Below are 16,877 nucleotides of genomic sequence, written 5' to 3' on the forward strand. Positions count from 1 at the left end.
TTTCCTTCAATGCAACTTCTCTGTACAGACCTCACATCCTTTGCTCCCTTAGTATCTAAAAATCTATCAATCTCTCTCTGAATATACTTGGTGAATGAGCCTCCATTCTCCTTTTGGGGAGTAAGTTCCAAAGACTCTATGTTCTCTGGGTGAAGAAGTTTCTTCTCATTTCAGCCCCGAATGGCTGACTCAACAGGGTGAACATCAAAACTGCATTAACTGCTGAAGTGTTTTAGTTCATTAAGGCTCCCAAGGGACACGGAGCTGAGAAGGGCATTGGTAATTCAGGCAGAGATTAGCTACAAGTAACTGAAGGGCTTCCACCTAATCTTATGTTCTTAAGTGGATGTCAAGCACTGTAAGAATTATGTACATTTAAAATGTATATTTGAATTTCTAAATTCAAGAGGGTATAGCCATAGTTTGCTTAATCCTTCCTCATACCACAAACTAGCCATCCCAAATCAATCTAGTACACTTCACTTTCTCTATTGCAAGTATATCTTTTCTTAGGGTAAGGAGACCAGACCTGTACAAAATATTCCAGATGCAATCTCACCAGGGTCTACAGAACTGGATTAAGGAGTCTTTACTCCCGTACTCAACTTCTCTTGCAATAAAGGCCAACAGTCTATTTACCTTCCTAATTTCTTGCTGAACATGCAAATTAACTTTCAGAGATTCATGTGTAAGGATACTCGGTTCTCTCTGAACACCAATATCTATCAATCTCTCACCACGTAAAAAATCGACCACCTCTCTATTTTTTCTACCATTTTTCTACATTACATTCCATCTGCTATGTCCTTTCAGATTCACATCACCTGCTTTTATCCACCTGAAGCCCACTGTGTCCTCCTCACAGTTCCCACTTCCACCTAGCTTTGTAACATCCATCAGTTCTGATGAAGGGTTTTCAATCTACAACATTAAGTGTTACTCTTTCCACAGATGCTGCCTGACCAGCTGAGTGTTTCAAGCACTTTCCATTGTTATTTTTGACATATCACGCTTAAGCACTTTATCTCAATCGCTGATGTAAATTATGAACAGTGAGACCTCAGCATCCTACTGGTGTCTACTTTAGTGAACAGAGCCCTTGACTGCATCTCATCTATTTCCCACACCTCTGTTTTCTCAACCCCCCTCCTTCTGGACAGAGTAAGAACAGACTTCCTCTGGTGGTCACCTACCACTCCACCAGCCTTTGCAATTTCTGCCAGCTCTAATAAGTTTCCACAACCAGATACATATTCCCCTCCTCCCTTCAGCATATCAAGAAGATTTTATGAGTTCCTGGTCCCCTCATCTGTCCCCACTGATCTTGTGGAACTTCCCATGCAACTGCAGGAGATGTAACAATGGTCTTTCCAGATGAAGTAGTGATTTACTTGCACGTCATCCAATCTCGTGTATTGCATTCAGTGTTCATAATGCAGTCTCCTCGACAAAGGAGAAATCAAACACAGACTGAGCAATCCCTTTATGGAGAATCTGCATTTGGTCTACAAGAATGACCCTGAGCTTCTGGTTACCTTCCACTTTGATTTCTATCCCATTCCCACTCTGACCTATCTTTCTGTGGCTTCCTGCACTGTTCTTTTTCCCAGGGTAAAGTCTAAAACTAGAGGACATAGATATAAGGTGATTTACATGATGATAAACTTATGGGATGGGTATTGTAGAAATTGCATTTTAGGTCTGTTTTCAATTTAAACTATAGATCTAAACAAAGTAATAGAAATAATGAGATAATACCTTAACATTTTAAAATCATGAGGGGCACAGACAGGGTGAATGCATACAGTCTTTATCCCCAAGGCTGTGGAATCAAGAACGAGAGGGGACAGTTATAGGGTTCAGAGGGGAAAGAGTTAAAAGGAAACCTGAGGGCAAACCTTTTCCACACAGAGGGTGGTGGGTATGTGGAAGAGGCTGCCAGAGGAAGATGAAGAGGTGGGTAGAATTACGATGTTTAAAATGGTACATGGAAAGAAAAGATTTAGAGGAATATGGGTCAAACGCAGACAAATGGGACTAACTTGGATAGACATCTTGGTCAACATGGACAAGTTGGGCTGAAGGGCCTGTTTCTGTGCTGTATAACTTTATGATTCTATGTTACAATGAAGCCCAATGCAGGCTGGGCATGTTGCAGCCTTCCAGACTCAATATCACATTCTCCAACACTCTTTCTAGTCTGTATCGCAACTGGCCTTTTCTGTCAGTCTCTGTGATCTCGGTTCAGTATTTCCCTCTCTATTATTGTAGCCTTGGCCCGCAATGAGCAACACTTAACATAGACAACGAAGCATAATCGGATTCTAACTCCAACTGAGATATTTCCTCTGTTCTATCTATCCCTTCCTGCCTTCTCTGTAACTAAAAACTTGTACTTGTAACTGTAACTTGTTTTTCTCTTTTCTGGTTCTGATAAAGGGTCTCAGACTTGAAACATCTGCTTATTTCTCTTTCCACAGATGTTTTCAGTATTTTCTGTTAAATATTTAGGCCAAGACTTAGCTCACACTCAATTGAGAGAAAATTCACTTATACTTCCTGCCCTTGTCCAAACCACATGGGATCTTCTCACCAATGCTTAACTACATATATCTAAGATCTATAGACCTTTTAGTTAAATTTTCTTTTTTAATGATCTCTGAATGTCCCATAAAATAATGTGAAAGTGACCAGATAATATATTTCTTGTGATGCTATTTGAGATTAAAAATGAGCCAGGATACCAGGGATAATTCCCCTATCCTTTCACAGAATTCCACGAGATCTTTGTGTCCATCTGAAAAAGCAGATGAGTCCTCGGTTTCAATTTCTCACCCAAAAGGTAGTACCTATGACAGCGGAGCACTCCTCCATACTGCAGTGAAGTGTCAGCCCAGATTATGTACTCAAGTCTCAGTATAGGGACTTCAACTCACAACCTTCTGACTCAGATGTGAAATGTTATCAACTACAGTACAGCTGGCACTGACATCCTGACAGTGATGAATGTTAACATTAAATGTTTATTATCAGCCAGGGGATGGGCTGAAAGAAAGGTGAGCCGAGTGTTTTTTAATGGCCTAGTATTTAGTGCAATCATATGTGAAGTTGTGATTAATATCCTCAATCACTTGCATGGATCAATGGCAGAAAACACCATATAAAACCCTTCCAAATCCCCAGGTCAAAAAAAATTGCAAGAGGAAAAGGGACTGAGTTCCTGGGTTTTAAAGGTTGGATTGACAGGGATTTTGATCACATATAGAAAACCCAGTCTTCAACCATTCAAGACCCAATCTCGATTGGTACTCCATGAAATGGTTGATGCTTTCAACTTTAGATATCAATCCAAATAATCAACATAATGAATGTGGCCAGAACGATGGTATAACTGTCAGCCTTTGGCATTGTTAGAACATGAGACTGAAATACACACAAGCATGGTTAAATGCTCCTCTGCAAAGTGTACTGTTTCACAGTCTTCTCCAATATAATCTCCAAAAATCAAAGTATTGAAAAATACACTGAAAATATTACATTTTGCTTTGTTAGGTGCATGTTTGATTTTAATAGGATACCAAGCCATAATTACTGCTGATCAAACAAGGTCTCTGATGTGTATTAATGGGTTTGCAATTTCTTTGGATAAACATTTCGAAATATATAGAATTTTAAAAATAGACATTAAAAGAAAGTTTATGATGTTTCAGCTTTCCCCAATCTTGTGTTCATTTGGTGTTCTGTAAAATGTTTAAAATATTAGTTGAAAACTGCGCTTTATATATTCTGATTTTTTGTCTGTGTTCCGTCAGCTTGATCACATCAGTGTTGCTAAATACTCCTGATCCCCTTCAACTGAAGCCTTGTAGCAAATGTCCTTTGAAAATGGAAAGTTCATCCCAGAAATTGCTATATCTTGTGGGCAGGTTTCTTTGAGGCTAATGGCGAGCCACATCTTTTCACCGCTGATCTCAAAACCAAGGCCTTTAATACTTTTTTATTCCTTTGCTTCTGGGTTCTGGGATTTCTGCATTCACACAACATACAGTAGTAGTGTAAAATATTGTCTAGATCTTTTAGCACAGCCTTATAACAGAATAACATGGGTGATGAGTATCTTACAACCAATTGGATTATATCAACTAAATTTTTTTAAATGTATTATGTCATTTACTAAAGCAAATCTTATTGTTAAAAGAGCAGGCTAAGATATTAATATATGTGTTCAAAGCAGCATACTTTTCCAAACCAGTTAAGGGACCATCATATTCCAAAGGAGTTTTATAAACCACCTTCTGATCCTGGTCCATAACTCCTCGTACCCAGTCAAACTTCACACAGAGAAATGGTTTGCTGATGCTCCTGTAAAATATTTACAACAAATAATTCTTTCTGTTATGGAGTAGAATTACACAAGAAGCCCAACAATCAACTCAGTAATTCACATGTGAATGCTTTTTTTTAATAAAGCGATTCAACTACATTATCTTGAGAGCCCTTAATTCCAATTATTTACATGTTTAAAATTATCTATATAATTAAGGAATTCAAAAACAAAAAAATGAGAAATGGAGAAATAATTGAAATAATTACTTCTAGAATTTCCAGTGACATCTACATTTATACTACCACAGGACTCTGCCTGAGGATTTTTTTTTTGGATGCTGCCTGTCTTTTCCTTGACTATTTTACACTCCTAACATTATAATTGTACAATTGTGCTGCATATAATGCATATGGCATGGTTAATTGGAATAAAAAGATTGTTTGACAAATTAACTTGGATTCTAGTTCAATCCCTCATGGAAAATGTACAAATTGCACAAAAATAATCCTTACATAATGCAAACATTTTTAACCCATTCATAGAGAGATCTGCTGTGCCCAAAAAAAGTGAACCTCCAGTCAATTTCAGGATTTAACTTCCATCAATCAACCTAATTGGTGTACAGTGGCATAGCGATTAAGTTCCTGGACGAGTACTCGGAGACCTGAACTTTTAATCCAGAGTTAGAAACCTATCCCAACATCTGGGGGATATAAATTCAAGCAATTAAATAAATGAGGAATAGAAAGCTTGTATCTGCAATGATGCCTGTGAAACTAACAAATTTGTCTTTAAAATCCTTCTCATTCATTAATTTCCTTCAGGGAAGGAAATCTGCCATCCTTAGCCAGCTTGCCTATTTGTGACTCTGGACACACTTGTGTGATTGACTCTTATGTGACCTCTGAAATGGTTTAGCAAACCACTCAAAGGCAATTAGGAATCAGCCTTGCCAATGATATTCACACCCCATGAACTGGTAAATTAAAAAAGGACCTCATTGTAATTAGATTTCGTGGCCTCAAAGGGACATCTTGGATAAAATATTGATCCAAGCAGAATAACACTTTGTGCATAGAGTCAGAGAGTCATAGACCAATACAGAACAGATACGGGCCCTTTAGTCCATGCCGACTACGTTGTCCACTCAGCTAGTCCCAATTTCCTGCGTTTGAGCCATATCCTTCCAAGCCCTGCCCCTCTATGTACCTATCCAAGTGCCTCTTAAATGATACTATAGTACCTGCCTCACCCACTTCCTCTGGCAGCTCGTTCCATATACTCACCACCCTCTGCGTGAAAAAGTTGCCTCTCAGGTCTCTTTTAAATCTTTCCCCTCTCACCCTAAATCTATGCCCCGTGGTTTTGGACTCCCCTACCCAGGGGAAAAGACTGTTACCATCCACCTTATCTATGCCTCTCATTTAAACACTTTCATAACATCGCCCCTTGTTCTCCTATGTTCCAAAGAATAACGATCTAGCCTGGACAACCTCTCCCGATAACTCATGCCCTCCAGTCCTGGCAAAATCATCGTAAATCGTTTCTGCACTCTGTCCAGTTTAATCATGTCTTTCCTTTTATGGGATGACCAAAACTGTACATAGTTATGTCATATAATAACTCTTCCCTTGAAAAACAGAACAAATTCCAAATTCCAGTATGCAAGAATCCAGCCAGTCCTTTAATAATTCTACATTTCAGTACTTCACCAAAGATTTACAAATTTCTATAGATGTATGGTGGAGAGCATTCCAACTGTCTGCATCACAGCCTGGTATGGGACCTCCAATGCACAGGATCACAAGAGGCTGCTGAGTGTTATAGACTCAGCCAGCTCCATCACAAGCACGACCTTCTCTACCATCAAGGATGTCTTCAACAGGTGGTGCCTCAAGAATGTGACATCCATCATTAAGGACCCTCATGCCCTCTTCACATTACTACCATCCAGGAGGAAGTACAGGCGTACAGGAGCCTGAAGACCCACACTCAACGATTCAGAAACAGCTTCTTCCCCTCCGCCATCAGATTCTGAACGGTCCGTGAACCCATGAATATTACCTTGTTATTCCTTTTTTTTGTACTATTTATTTATTTCTGTAATTTATAATAATTTTATGTTTTTGCACTGTACTGCTGCCACAAAACAACAAATTTCACATCATATAAGTCCGTGATAATAAATCTGATTCTGATTTCTAATAACTTTCTTCATTAAAATCTATAATGGTTAATTGAGAAATAATGTGAATATCAATTTTATCTCTTTAATGAAACTGGAGGACGAAATCATGTTGCTCTTTCCTAAGTTCAGTGACACTGAGGCATTGTTCATTATAATAGTTGGCAGAAAGAGCCACACCTTTGAAACATTGCACCTTGGCAATGCCACATCACTTGCTGGTGGTCATAAATTAATTGCACTGTGAACAGTGTAATGTTGAGAGATTGGTGGGCAGAATTCTCCGCTAAATAGACTTGAACAGAAAGTTTATGTTTAGCATCTAACAAAGAACTTTAAAGAACGATAAAATAAAACTATAAGTTAGTCAACAAACAGGTTGCCCATTGTATACAGTTAATCAACTGTAACTGTAACCAACTGTTGTACTGGAAGAACTTACAGTCGGCAAAAAGCTGAGTTATCAGTTCTACCTTCCGTGTGCTTGAACCGTTTCTGCTGAGGATCATAAATGGAATGCATTGCTATAAAGTGTAAAATTGACAATTTTGTGAAGTGACATAGAAGGAGAAGGAGTGTTGATTTTTGCTTCCAATATATACAACTTTGGGTCAGTATTTATGTTTCTCCAATCTTTTTGTGCTTATGGAGTACTAAAAATGAGTAGACTAAGAAGTTGATACAAATAATAGATTAAGACGTGGTGGGGCAGGTTGTGTATTTGGACTGCAATATGCGGGAGATTGTTGATACCAAGACTATCCCAAGTGAACGTGTTTGTAGTGATGTCTCTGCCTTGAATCTCTCAATCATTGAGGTGGTCCATGAGATGGAAATACTCTGACGTAAAAGCGAGGGAGAGGAGTATCTGCACTAATCATAGAATGAAGCAGCACAGCACAGCAGTACAGCACAGGAGCAGGCCCTTCGGCCCACAATGTTATGCCAAACCAATTACATTAGCAATAAAATGCCCATTTAAACTAATCCCCTCTGCCTACACAATCTCCATATCCTGCCATCTCCCTCACATTCATGTGCCTATCTAAGAGCTTCTTGAATGCGCCTATCATATCTGCCTCCACCACCATCCCAGGCAGTGCATTTCATGCACCCACCACTCTCTGTGTAAAATACTGGCCCGCACATCGCTTTTGAAATTACCCCCTATCACCTTAAATGCATGGCCTCTGGTATTAAACATTTCAACCCTGAGGAAAAGATACTGGCTGTCTATCTATGTCTCTCATAATCTTATAAACTGTTATCAGATCTCCCCTCAGCCTCCACCACTCCAGAGAATACAACCCAAGTTTGTCCAACCTATCCTCATAGCACATGCCCTCTAATCCAGGCAGCATTTTGGTAAACCGCTTTTGCACCCTCTCCAAAGCCTCCACATCCTTCCTATAATGGGGTGACCAGAACTGAATGCAATACTCCAGATGCAGACTAACCAAAGTTTTATAAAGCTGCAGCATAACTTCCTGACTCTTGAACTCAATGCCTCGACTAATGAAGGCGGCATGCCATATGCCTTCTTTAACACCCGATCGACCTGTGTAGTCACTTTCAGGGAGCTATGAACTGGGACCCCAAGATCCTCTGCTCATCAACACTGTTAAGGGTCTTGCCACTAACAGCGTACTGTCTCTTTACAGTTGATCTCCCAAGGTGCAACACTTCACATTTGGCCGGGTTGACCTCCATCTGCCATTTCTCCGCCCATATCTGCAACTGATCTATATCCCGTTGTATCCTTTGCCAGTCTTCTACGCTATCCACTACACAACCAATCTTTGTATCATCTGCAAATTTACGAACCCACCCATGTACATTTTCATCCAGGTCATTTATATACATCACAAACAGCAGAGGTCCCAGTACGGATCCCTGAGAAATGCCACTGGTTACAGATCTCCAGCTAGAATAAGTCCCATCGACCACTACCCTCTGTCTTCTATACGCAAACCACTTCTGAGTCCAAAGGGCCAATTCACTGTGGATCCCATGCATCTTAATCTTCTGGGTGAGCCTCCCATGAGGGATCTTGTCAAACGCCTTATTAAAATCCATGCAGACAATATCCACAGCTCTACCTTCATCAATCACCCTCGTCACCTCGTCAAAAAACTCAATCAAGTTAGTAAGGCACGACGAATTGCCCTGCACAAAGCCATGCTGACTGTCCCTAATTAGGCTCTGGTTTCCCAAATGCTCATAAATCCTATCCCTAGGAATCCTCTCCAGTAACTTCCCTACTACTGACGTGAGACTCACCAGTCTATAGTTACCAGGATTATCCCTGTTTCCCTTCTTGAATAATGGAACAACATTAGCTACTTGCTAGTCCTCCAGGATGGCACCTGTAGCTAGAGACGACATGAGGATATTGGTCAAGGCCCCAGCAATCTCATTTCTTGCCTCTCTCAATAACCTGGGATATATTCCATCAGGCCCTGGGGACTTATCCACCTTAATGTTTTTTAAAAGACCCAACACTACCTCCTTCTTTATCTCAAAATCCCCTAGCATATTAGCATGCTCCATACTGATCTCCCTATCCTTCACGTCCTTCTCCTTAGTAAATACTGATGCAGAGTACTCATTAAGGACATCACCCACATCCTCTGCTTCCAAGCACATGCTCCCTTCTTTATCCTTGAGTGGTCCTACCCTCTCCTTAGTTATCCTCTTGCTCTTGATGTATGTATAGAATGCCTTGGTCAGACTTTATAGAAGATTCATCAATCCCCTTTAATCCTACCCATATGATCAAAAGTTTACAGCCCCCATTATTATTGACCATTTTCTGAGGGAAATTAGTCCTTCTTTTTCACTCTATCCAAGAATCTCATAACTTTATACATCTCGACTAATTCTCTCCTCAGCCTTCTATGTTCTAAAGAACTCAGTCCCAGCTTAACCAATCTTTCCTCTTAATAGAACTTCTCCAACCCTGACAACATCCTCATAGTAATACCTACTTAGTGAAGGGGTGAGTTTGAAGGAGGAAATGAGGGCCGAGTTGAAAAAGTGTCAATGAGGGAAGAACGATAAAAGTATCATAAGATTTAGATCAGAAAAAGAAGGGGGAAAGAAGCAAAATGGAGTAGAATTTCCTAATTGGAGGACATCAAACTTCAATGGGACATCAAAAAGAGAAGCAGGAGAAGGCCACACCATTCTTCAAACCTTAGCAACTATTGGATCGTAGTTGAGCTGAGTTTTGCTCAAACTCCATGTTCCTGGCTGGTCCTGATATTCCTTAAACCAATACTGTGCCTCAGATCAGGTTCTTTTTGCTTTGGAGCTCAGCTGCACAAGAAGGAGTCTGGTGAAGTGTGAAGAGCTAAGGAAGGTGGAGATTGTCTTTGTCCATGAGAGCCAACAATCTGTGTAGCACAATGCCGTATCGTATTGGCTATTCATGAGGAGATCTCTTCTGCTTTGGGGAAACCAAATGCACGCTGGCAGACCACTTCAGTCTGAACATTACCACCTTCCTGTTACAATAATTTTCTGTCTCACTCCCACCCCGACTCTTCTGTCCTCAGCATCCTGTACTAACAAACTTCAAAATACACTTCAGAAAGGGCACCTACCTTCTGACTGCAAGTACCACCAGGCTTAAGGACAGTTTCTATCCCACTATTATAAGACTCTTAAACAGACCTCTTGTACGATAAAGATGAAATCTTGATCTCTCAGTCTCCCTCGTTATGGCCCTTCCACCTTATTTGTCTACCTGCATTGCACTGTATCTGTAACACTATATTCTGCATTCTGTTATTGCCTTTCCCTTTGTACTACCTCAATGTACTTATGTTTTGGAATGACCTGTATTGCTTGGCACGCAAAACAAAGTTTTTCACTGTACCTTGGTATATGTGACAATAATTAACTCATTATTAATTACCAATTAATATTCCAGACACAACAGAGGGTTCAACAATCAGTTAATCAGCATTTCTGATATTTTTATTTCAGATTTACAGCAATCAATCTTCATTCCTCTTGTAATTTCACATAACTAATATGTACTCTCTTTCACCCAGCTGTATGACCCACTTTGTCATTTAATCTCACAGACTTTCCCTTTGTTCTCTCCTCCCCTCTCTGCATCCTCCAAAGACTTGGTTTAATGTAAATAATTCTCAGTTATAGAATCATAGAACAGTACAGCACAATACAGGCCCTTTGGCCCACAATTTTGCCGGCCTTTAAACCTCGCCTAAGACTATCTAGCCCCTTCCTCCCACATATCCCTCTATTTTAAATTCCTCCATGTGCTTATCTAGCAATATCTTGAACTTGACCAATGTACCTGCCTCCACCACCACCCCAGGCAGCACATTCCATGCCCCAACCACTCTCTGGGTAAAAAACCTTCCTCTGATATCTCCCTAATGTTTATGGCCTGAAACATTTAAGTTTGTTTCTCTCACCAATAATGCTGACCTGCTCAGTTGACTTGCTGAGCATCTCTCATGTTTCCTGCTCTTATTTTAAATTTCCTGCACTGATGGTACTTTGCTCAGGTCGGGGATATGAATCCTTGGAAAACTGTTAACCATGACATTGCAAATGAAGGGAAGGAAATGACAGACATATTAAATAACTAATTTACATCAGTGTTCATAGAAGAGAAAGAGGATACAAATGTGCTGGAGAAAATATCCTGACGAGTTGCATCTCAGCCTGGTACGGCAACTGCTCTGCTCTGGACCGATGGCACCTGCAGAGAGCGGTAAACACTGCCCAGTCCGTCACAGGCTCGTCACTTCCTAACAGTATCGTCACGGATGCCTGCCACCCTGGTCATTCCTTTTACTCCCTTTTACTTTCTGGGAGAAGATACGGGAGCTTGAAAGCCTGGACGACCAGACTCAAGAACAGCTTCTTCCCCACTGCTGTCGGACTCTTGAACCAATCACCTCTCTTACATCCCCTTCCCAGTGGTGCTGCCTCGTTCTCCAACCCTCAACTCTACCTCTTCCATTATTGTCACCTCAGCATTTCTTTTTGCACTTCTTCAGTCTGCACTATATATTCTGCACCATTCCTTTGTTTTGCTCTTGTCACTGTATTTATTGTTGTATTTATTATTACCATTTACACTGTTTACTCTGTGAGCTTCACACGAGCAAGGAATTTCATTGCACCCTGCTGTACTTGACAATAAACTGATCTGAGTTCTGAATATAGTATGACAGACATCATAAGAGAACCAAGAGTGAATGGAGAATTAGAAATCATCAATACTATCATAAGCAAACTAAGAGTAATGATGAAAATATGGTGTTGAGAAATGAAAATCTCTAAGACCAGGTGATTGCATTCCTGGGTTTTCAAGAAAGTTGGCAAGAATAAGGAAAATGCCTTATCAGAATCATTATCACTGACTTAGATGACATGAAATTTGTAGTTTTGCAGCAGCAGTACAGTGCAAAGACATAAAATTAATATAAATTACCAAAATAAATAAATAGTGCAAAAAAAGGAATAACAAGGTAGTGTTCATGGGTTTATGGACCATTCTGAAATCTGATGGCGGAGGGGAAGAAGCTGTTCCTGATTGCAGCCTTAGATACAATCTTCTTAAATTCTCTTGATTTGTGTATCATTTCTTTAGATTGGAAAATTGCACATGTTGTGTAAGTATTTAAGAATAGTGAAAGTAGGAGTCAAGGAAATTATAGACCAGTTGCCTAACATATATTATCAGTAAATTCTCTATTCTATAATTAAGTACAGAGTACTGAACAGCTTACAGTGTCAGATGACCATAAAGATTCTTCCTGAAGACCTGATTGTTTTTTTTGGATAGGTCACCATTGTAACAGAGAGAGAATATCTAATAATGATATTCAAATGGACTGCCAGAAGGCAGTTGATAAGATGTTCGCTGATTAGGAAAGTTGTTCAGAAACAAGAAATAGGGTGTAGGGAAGATGGTCTAAATGGTCGGAAATGTCACAAGGATCTTAGTTGGAGATGTAATTATTCAGCAAATTTATAAATGACATATGGGGATGGAAACCCAAGTAAGGATATTTTCCAATAAAGGCATTTTCAGCAATGTAGGTTAGAAAATAAGACAATTTCAATCCAGCTAATTTCCAATTAATAGGTCTATTCTTAATCACCACCAGCAAACTAATGCAAGATGTTGACAACAGTGTTAGCAATTTATTTAGCAATAACCCACTGGCATCTGGTTTACCTTTTGTCAAGACCACTCAATTTCAGACCTCATCATAGCCTTAGTCCAAACATGGACCATGGAGTTAAGTTCCAGAAGTGAGATGAGAGTGGGTATCATTGGCATCAAGGCAGTATTTAACTGCATGGCATCAAGGAACCTTGGTAAAAGTGAAGTCAATGGGAATCAAGGGGACAACATGCCAATGGAGACATAAGAGACTGCAGATGCTGGAATCTGGAGCAACAAACAAGATGCTGGAGGAACTCAGCAGGGTCGGACAGCATCTATGGAGGGAAATGGACAGTCAACATTTCAGGTCGAGACTCTTCATCTGGACTCGTTGGAGTCATACCACTAACAAAAGAAAATGTTCTGGTTGCAAACGATCAATCATCCCAGTCCTAGGATGTAATAGCAGAACTTCCACAGGCCAGTGCCATAGGCCCAAGCATTTTTAGCTGCTTCATCAAAGATTTTTCTTCTATCATTAAGTCAAATGATGATTGTGTAATCTACAATTTTATTCATAACTGTTCTGAAAATGGATCAGTCTAGACGTACATGCAGCAAAGCCTAGACAATGTTAGGCATAGGCTGAAAAGTGGTAAATACCATTCATCTGCACAAGTGCCAGGTGAGTATCATCTCCAACAAAGAAAGAGTTTAATCATCTACCTTTGATAGTCAACGGCGTTACTATTACTGAGTCTCTCAGCATGATGATCCCAAGGGCTTACTACTGACCAGAAACTCAACTGAATGAGCTACATAAATATTGTGACCACAAGTGTAGGTCAGAGGCTGGGTATCTGCAGTAAGTGACTCACCTACTGACACACCAAGCCTTTCCACTGTCAATAAGGTACATGTCAGGAGTATGGTAGAATATCCTCCACTTGCCTGGATGAATACAGCTCCATTTACACTTCTAAACAGTCAACAGACCATCTTATTGACACGTTATCTCCCACCCTGAACATTAACTCCTTTACAACCAGCTCATCACTCAGGGTGTGACATCTACCATCAAGAAGGACTAGGTCAGCAGACACATAGGAACGGCACTATTTGCAGTTTGCCCTCCAAAGCATGCATCATCGTGAACTGGGATTATGTTGCTGGTCCGTCATTATTTCCATAAGTATTGGATCTCCCTACCCAACAACACAATGGGAGCCCCTTTACCAGAAGGACCACAGCAGTCGAAGAAGGTGGATCATCACCACCACTTTAAGGACAATTCGGGATGAACAATAAATGTTAGCCTTGCCCAAGTCCCATAAATGAGTTAAAAAACGAATGGAGGATAAAATTACAAAGATATATAAATAAGCTAAACAAGTGAGCAAGACTGTGAAGAATTGATTTCGATCTAGGCCAATGTAAAGCAATATATTTTTGAGCAAATATGATTAGAAGTAAACACTGTGAGACTGTGAAAAGTGAATAGAGGTCCAAAGAGATTTAGGGGTCCATACAAATCAATTATAAAGATATGCTGAAAATGTAAATAAACTAGAATATAAGGGGGTAGAAGATGTGTTGCAGCTGAAAAAAGTACTAGTTGGACCATCCCTGGAGTAACACAAACAGTCCTGGACATCATTTTTTTTTCAACAGAATATTGATCTTCAAGGGAGTGCAGTGTAGACTTAACAGTGTGATACCAAGATTCCAACATTAAGTATTACTGGTGATTACATAACTAGGATTGCATTCCATGGAATTTACAAGGAACTTGATCAATATTTTCCAGATATTATGGTGAACTGAAAGGATTGATGGAAAGAAACTATTAATTGGGCAGTCTAATTAAAAATTTGTGCTTGGACTTTCCACAATGAAGTTAGTAAACATTTCAACATGTTAAGGTTGTTAGAAACTTAGAATTTTTTCACTGAATCTCAATTGACAGTAGGTCAATTGCTCATTTGAAATATAAACATTTGTTAGCCAGAGTTATTAAGGGGCAAGAAGCAAAGGTGGTTATATGGAATTGTGACATATCAGCTCACTGAATATCAGCACAGGCTCAAGGGGAAAAATAGCTGAATATTTTGCTGCTGTTCTTATGTTCTAATGTTTCCACAGAAGCAAGCATCAAAACTTCACTCCTGCACAATGTTGACATAACAAATTGATGACATTTTTCCCGACAAATAATAGTTTTGCCAGATACTTTAAGAAATATGTAATTGCCATGTATTCCTTCAGTTCATGATCTCTAAAAGTTTAATCACTTTCTTTTAGGTTACATAATATGATTACTTTGTTAAGTAAACATAATATAGCAAGTCATGTTTACTTAACTTACTACGTTAAGTAGTTTCAACATGGAAAAGTACCTAATAATGGAATCACCAAAGAAATTATTTTTAGAGTGATTAACATGTATTGTCTACACACCACAGAATCTACTTGATTTTCAATTTGCTTCTTCAGTTTCCCACCAAATTGGTGGAGGAAAGTTACTGACTATGCCAAGAAGAACTCTGTCCCCTTACTTCCAGCTGAAAGTAGGAACATTTATCTTAAATCTGAGAAAACAAACTGCATTATTCATGCTCTCCCATTCATAATTACTCTATGCATAAGGTCCAGTCTTGCATTTTCACCAGGAGGTAATAAACTCAGGACAGTGCAATCTGAAGCTGTGAGAGGAAACTACTAAAACCATACATTGCCACCAGACTGATATTTTTAATTTTTTTTTAAATTTAAGCAAGTTCCTCTTAAAAAATATCATATTTGCAACTTTGGTTAGTGCTTGTCAAGCCACTCAGTTTTGATTAATGTTCTGGTAGTAATTTTGAAGAACTGGTACAACACATAGTACTGCTTCTTGCCTTCTCCCACTTCAGAAAGCACCCATGGAGAATGCAAGTCCTATCTATTTGTCATTCCATTTGTTGTCAATGGTGCATAATAGGTTAAGACATTATTGGGAGCAACACAAACAAAGGGAACTGTGTTGTCAGAGAGTTTGATAAAATTCACTTGATATTTTTCAATTACTGTCCGATTCGCCTTAAAAATGGACAAACCACAAATGCCACGGGACAGGTCAGAACAGTCCAAGATAACAACAGGATGATAGGCCGGGCCCCCTGTAGTGTTTCCATCTGCCATCATTAAGGTGACTATTCAAACATGAAAAATTTCTTCTCGCTGTGCTGACAGGCAGACACCAGGAACGATGACAGTGCTCCATGGATAAACCTAGATTGAGGGAGATGACAAGCTTCTCCAATATGTCTAGAGACACAACCTCAAAAACAAAAATCCCAAAGACGTAATAAGCCATCTATTACCTGGGGTTGCTGCATTCCCACTTTTATTAAAATTACTGAAGAAAAGGTCAGTCTAAGTTCACAGAAATAAATGAGCATTTCTTTTTTTACCTGTAGTCCTCTCCGTAAGATACCCAAACCTTCTGACCATTTTCAAGAGATAGTGGATTTTTTATTTCTTGTCCATTTTCATCAAACAACCGAGTAGGACTAAGGTTGAGACCTGAAGAATGGCATCCTGGTGAGTACTGGAGCCTTTGGCAAATCATTTGAAGAAACTGAGATGGGACCGTAGGAAAAAAAAAGGTTGATTTGAAAAATTGTTTCAGGTCTTGTGCAATTGTAATTCTAACACACATTAATTAAGTTCAAAAGAATGCTTGGGGAGTGTGAAATGATTGATTTGTTTATTTTGTTGTCAGAAGCCAAAGAGAACACAGGATTTTTACCAGCAGGGGGTGCAACAGTATTACCACTGGCTCTGACCCCTGCTCCTGTGCTGTTTGCAGACACAGAATTGTTCAGTGTAATCATTGGTTGCCTGCTCTCCCCTTGTTTCCTAAAGGCTGAGTTCATGTTGTTGACCCTATCCAACACAGCATATGTATTAGATTTCCTTCAAAACCAGCAGGCATATGCATAATGGCATTGAGAAACTGAAATAGTCGAGTGCCCAAATAACGGGTGGCCAATAATTGATTATGCAGGGGAGAAACCACCACTAAGTTTGCCTGCTGCAGTAATTGGACCATTCTTAAACACACTAGAATCTACATCAATGCATATAAACAGGGCTCCTACACAAGTTGTAAAAAAATCTATTGCAAGCACAGAAGTGTAGCAGTTAGCATAACGCTATTACAGCAC

At 39.6% G+C, this 16,877-nt stretch overlaps 1 protein-coding gene across 6 annotated transcripts in view; it reads right to left on the bottom strand.

Moving 5' to 3' along the window:
- The window catches only part of LOC127577799 (doublecortin domain-containing protein 1-like), a 282,541-nt gene extending 266,316 nt beyond the window's left edge, over positions 1-16,225 (bottom strand). For all 6 annotated transcript variants that reach the window (XR_007957440.1, XR_007957439.1, XM_052029374.1 and 3 more), the window contains exons 1-2: positions 16,122-16,225; positions 4,240-4,362 (exon numbers count right to left, since the gene is read on the bottom strand). Coding sequence is in view for 4 of the 6 variants with exons in the window: in XM_052029374.1 (XP_051885334.1) it covers positions 4,240-4,310 (71 nt within the window). In the remaining 2 variants the exon portion in view is untranslated. The remainder of the gene's footprint in view (positions 1-4,239; positions 4,363-16,121) is intronic.
- Positions 16,226-16,877: the final 652 nt, after the last annotated feature.

The sequence above is a fragment of the Pristis pectinata genome, chromosome 14 (assembly GCF_009764475.1).
Source record: "Pristis pectinata isolate sPriPec2 chromosome 14, sPriPec2.1.pri, whole genome shotgun sequence".
Classification (NCBI taxonomy): domain Eukaryota; kingdom Metazoa; phylum Chordata; class Chondrichthyes; order Rhinopristiformes; family Pristidae; genus Pristis; species Pristis pectinata.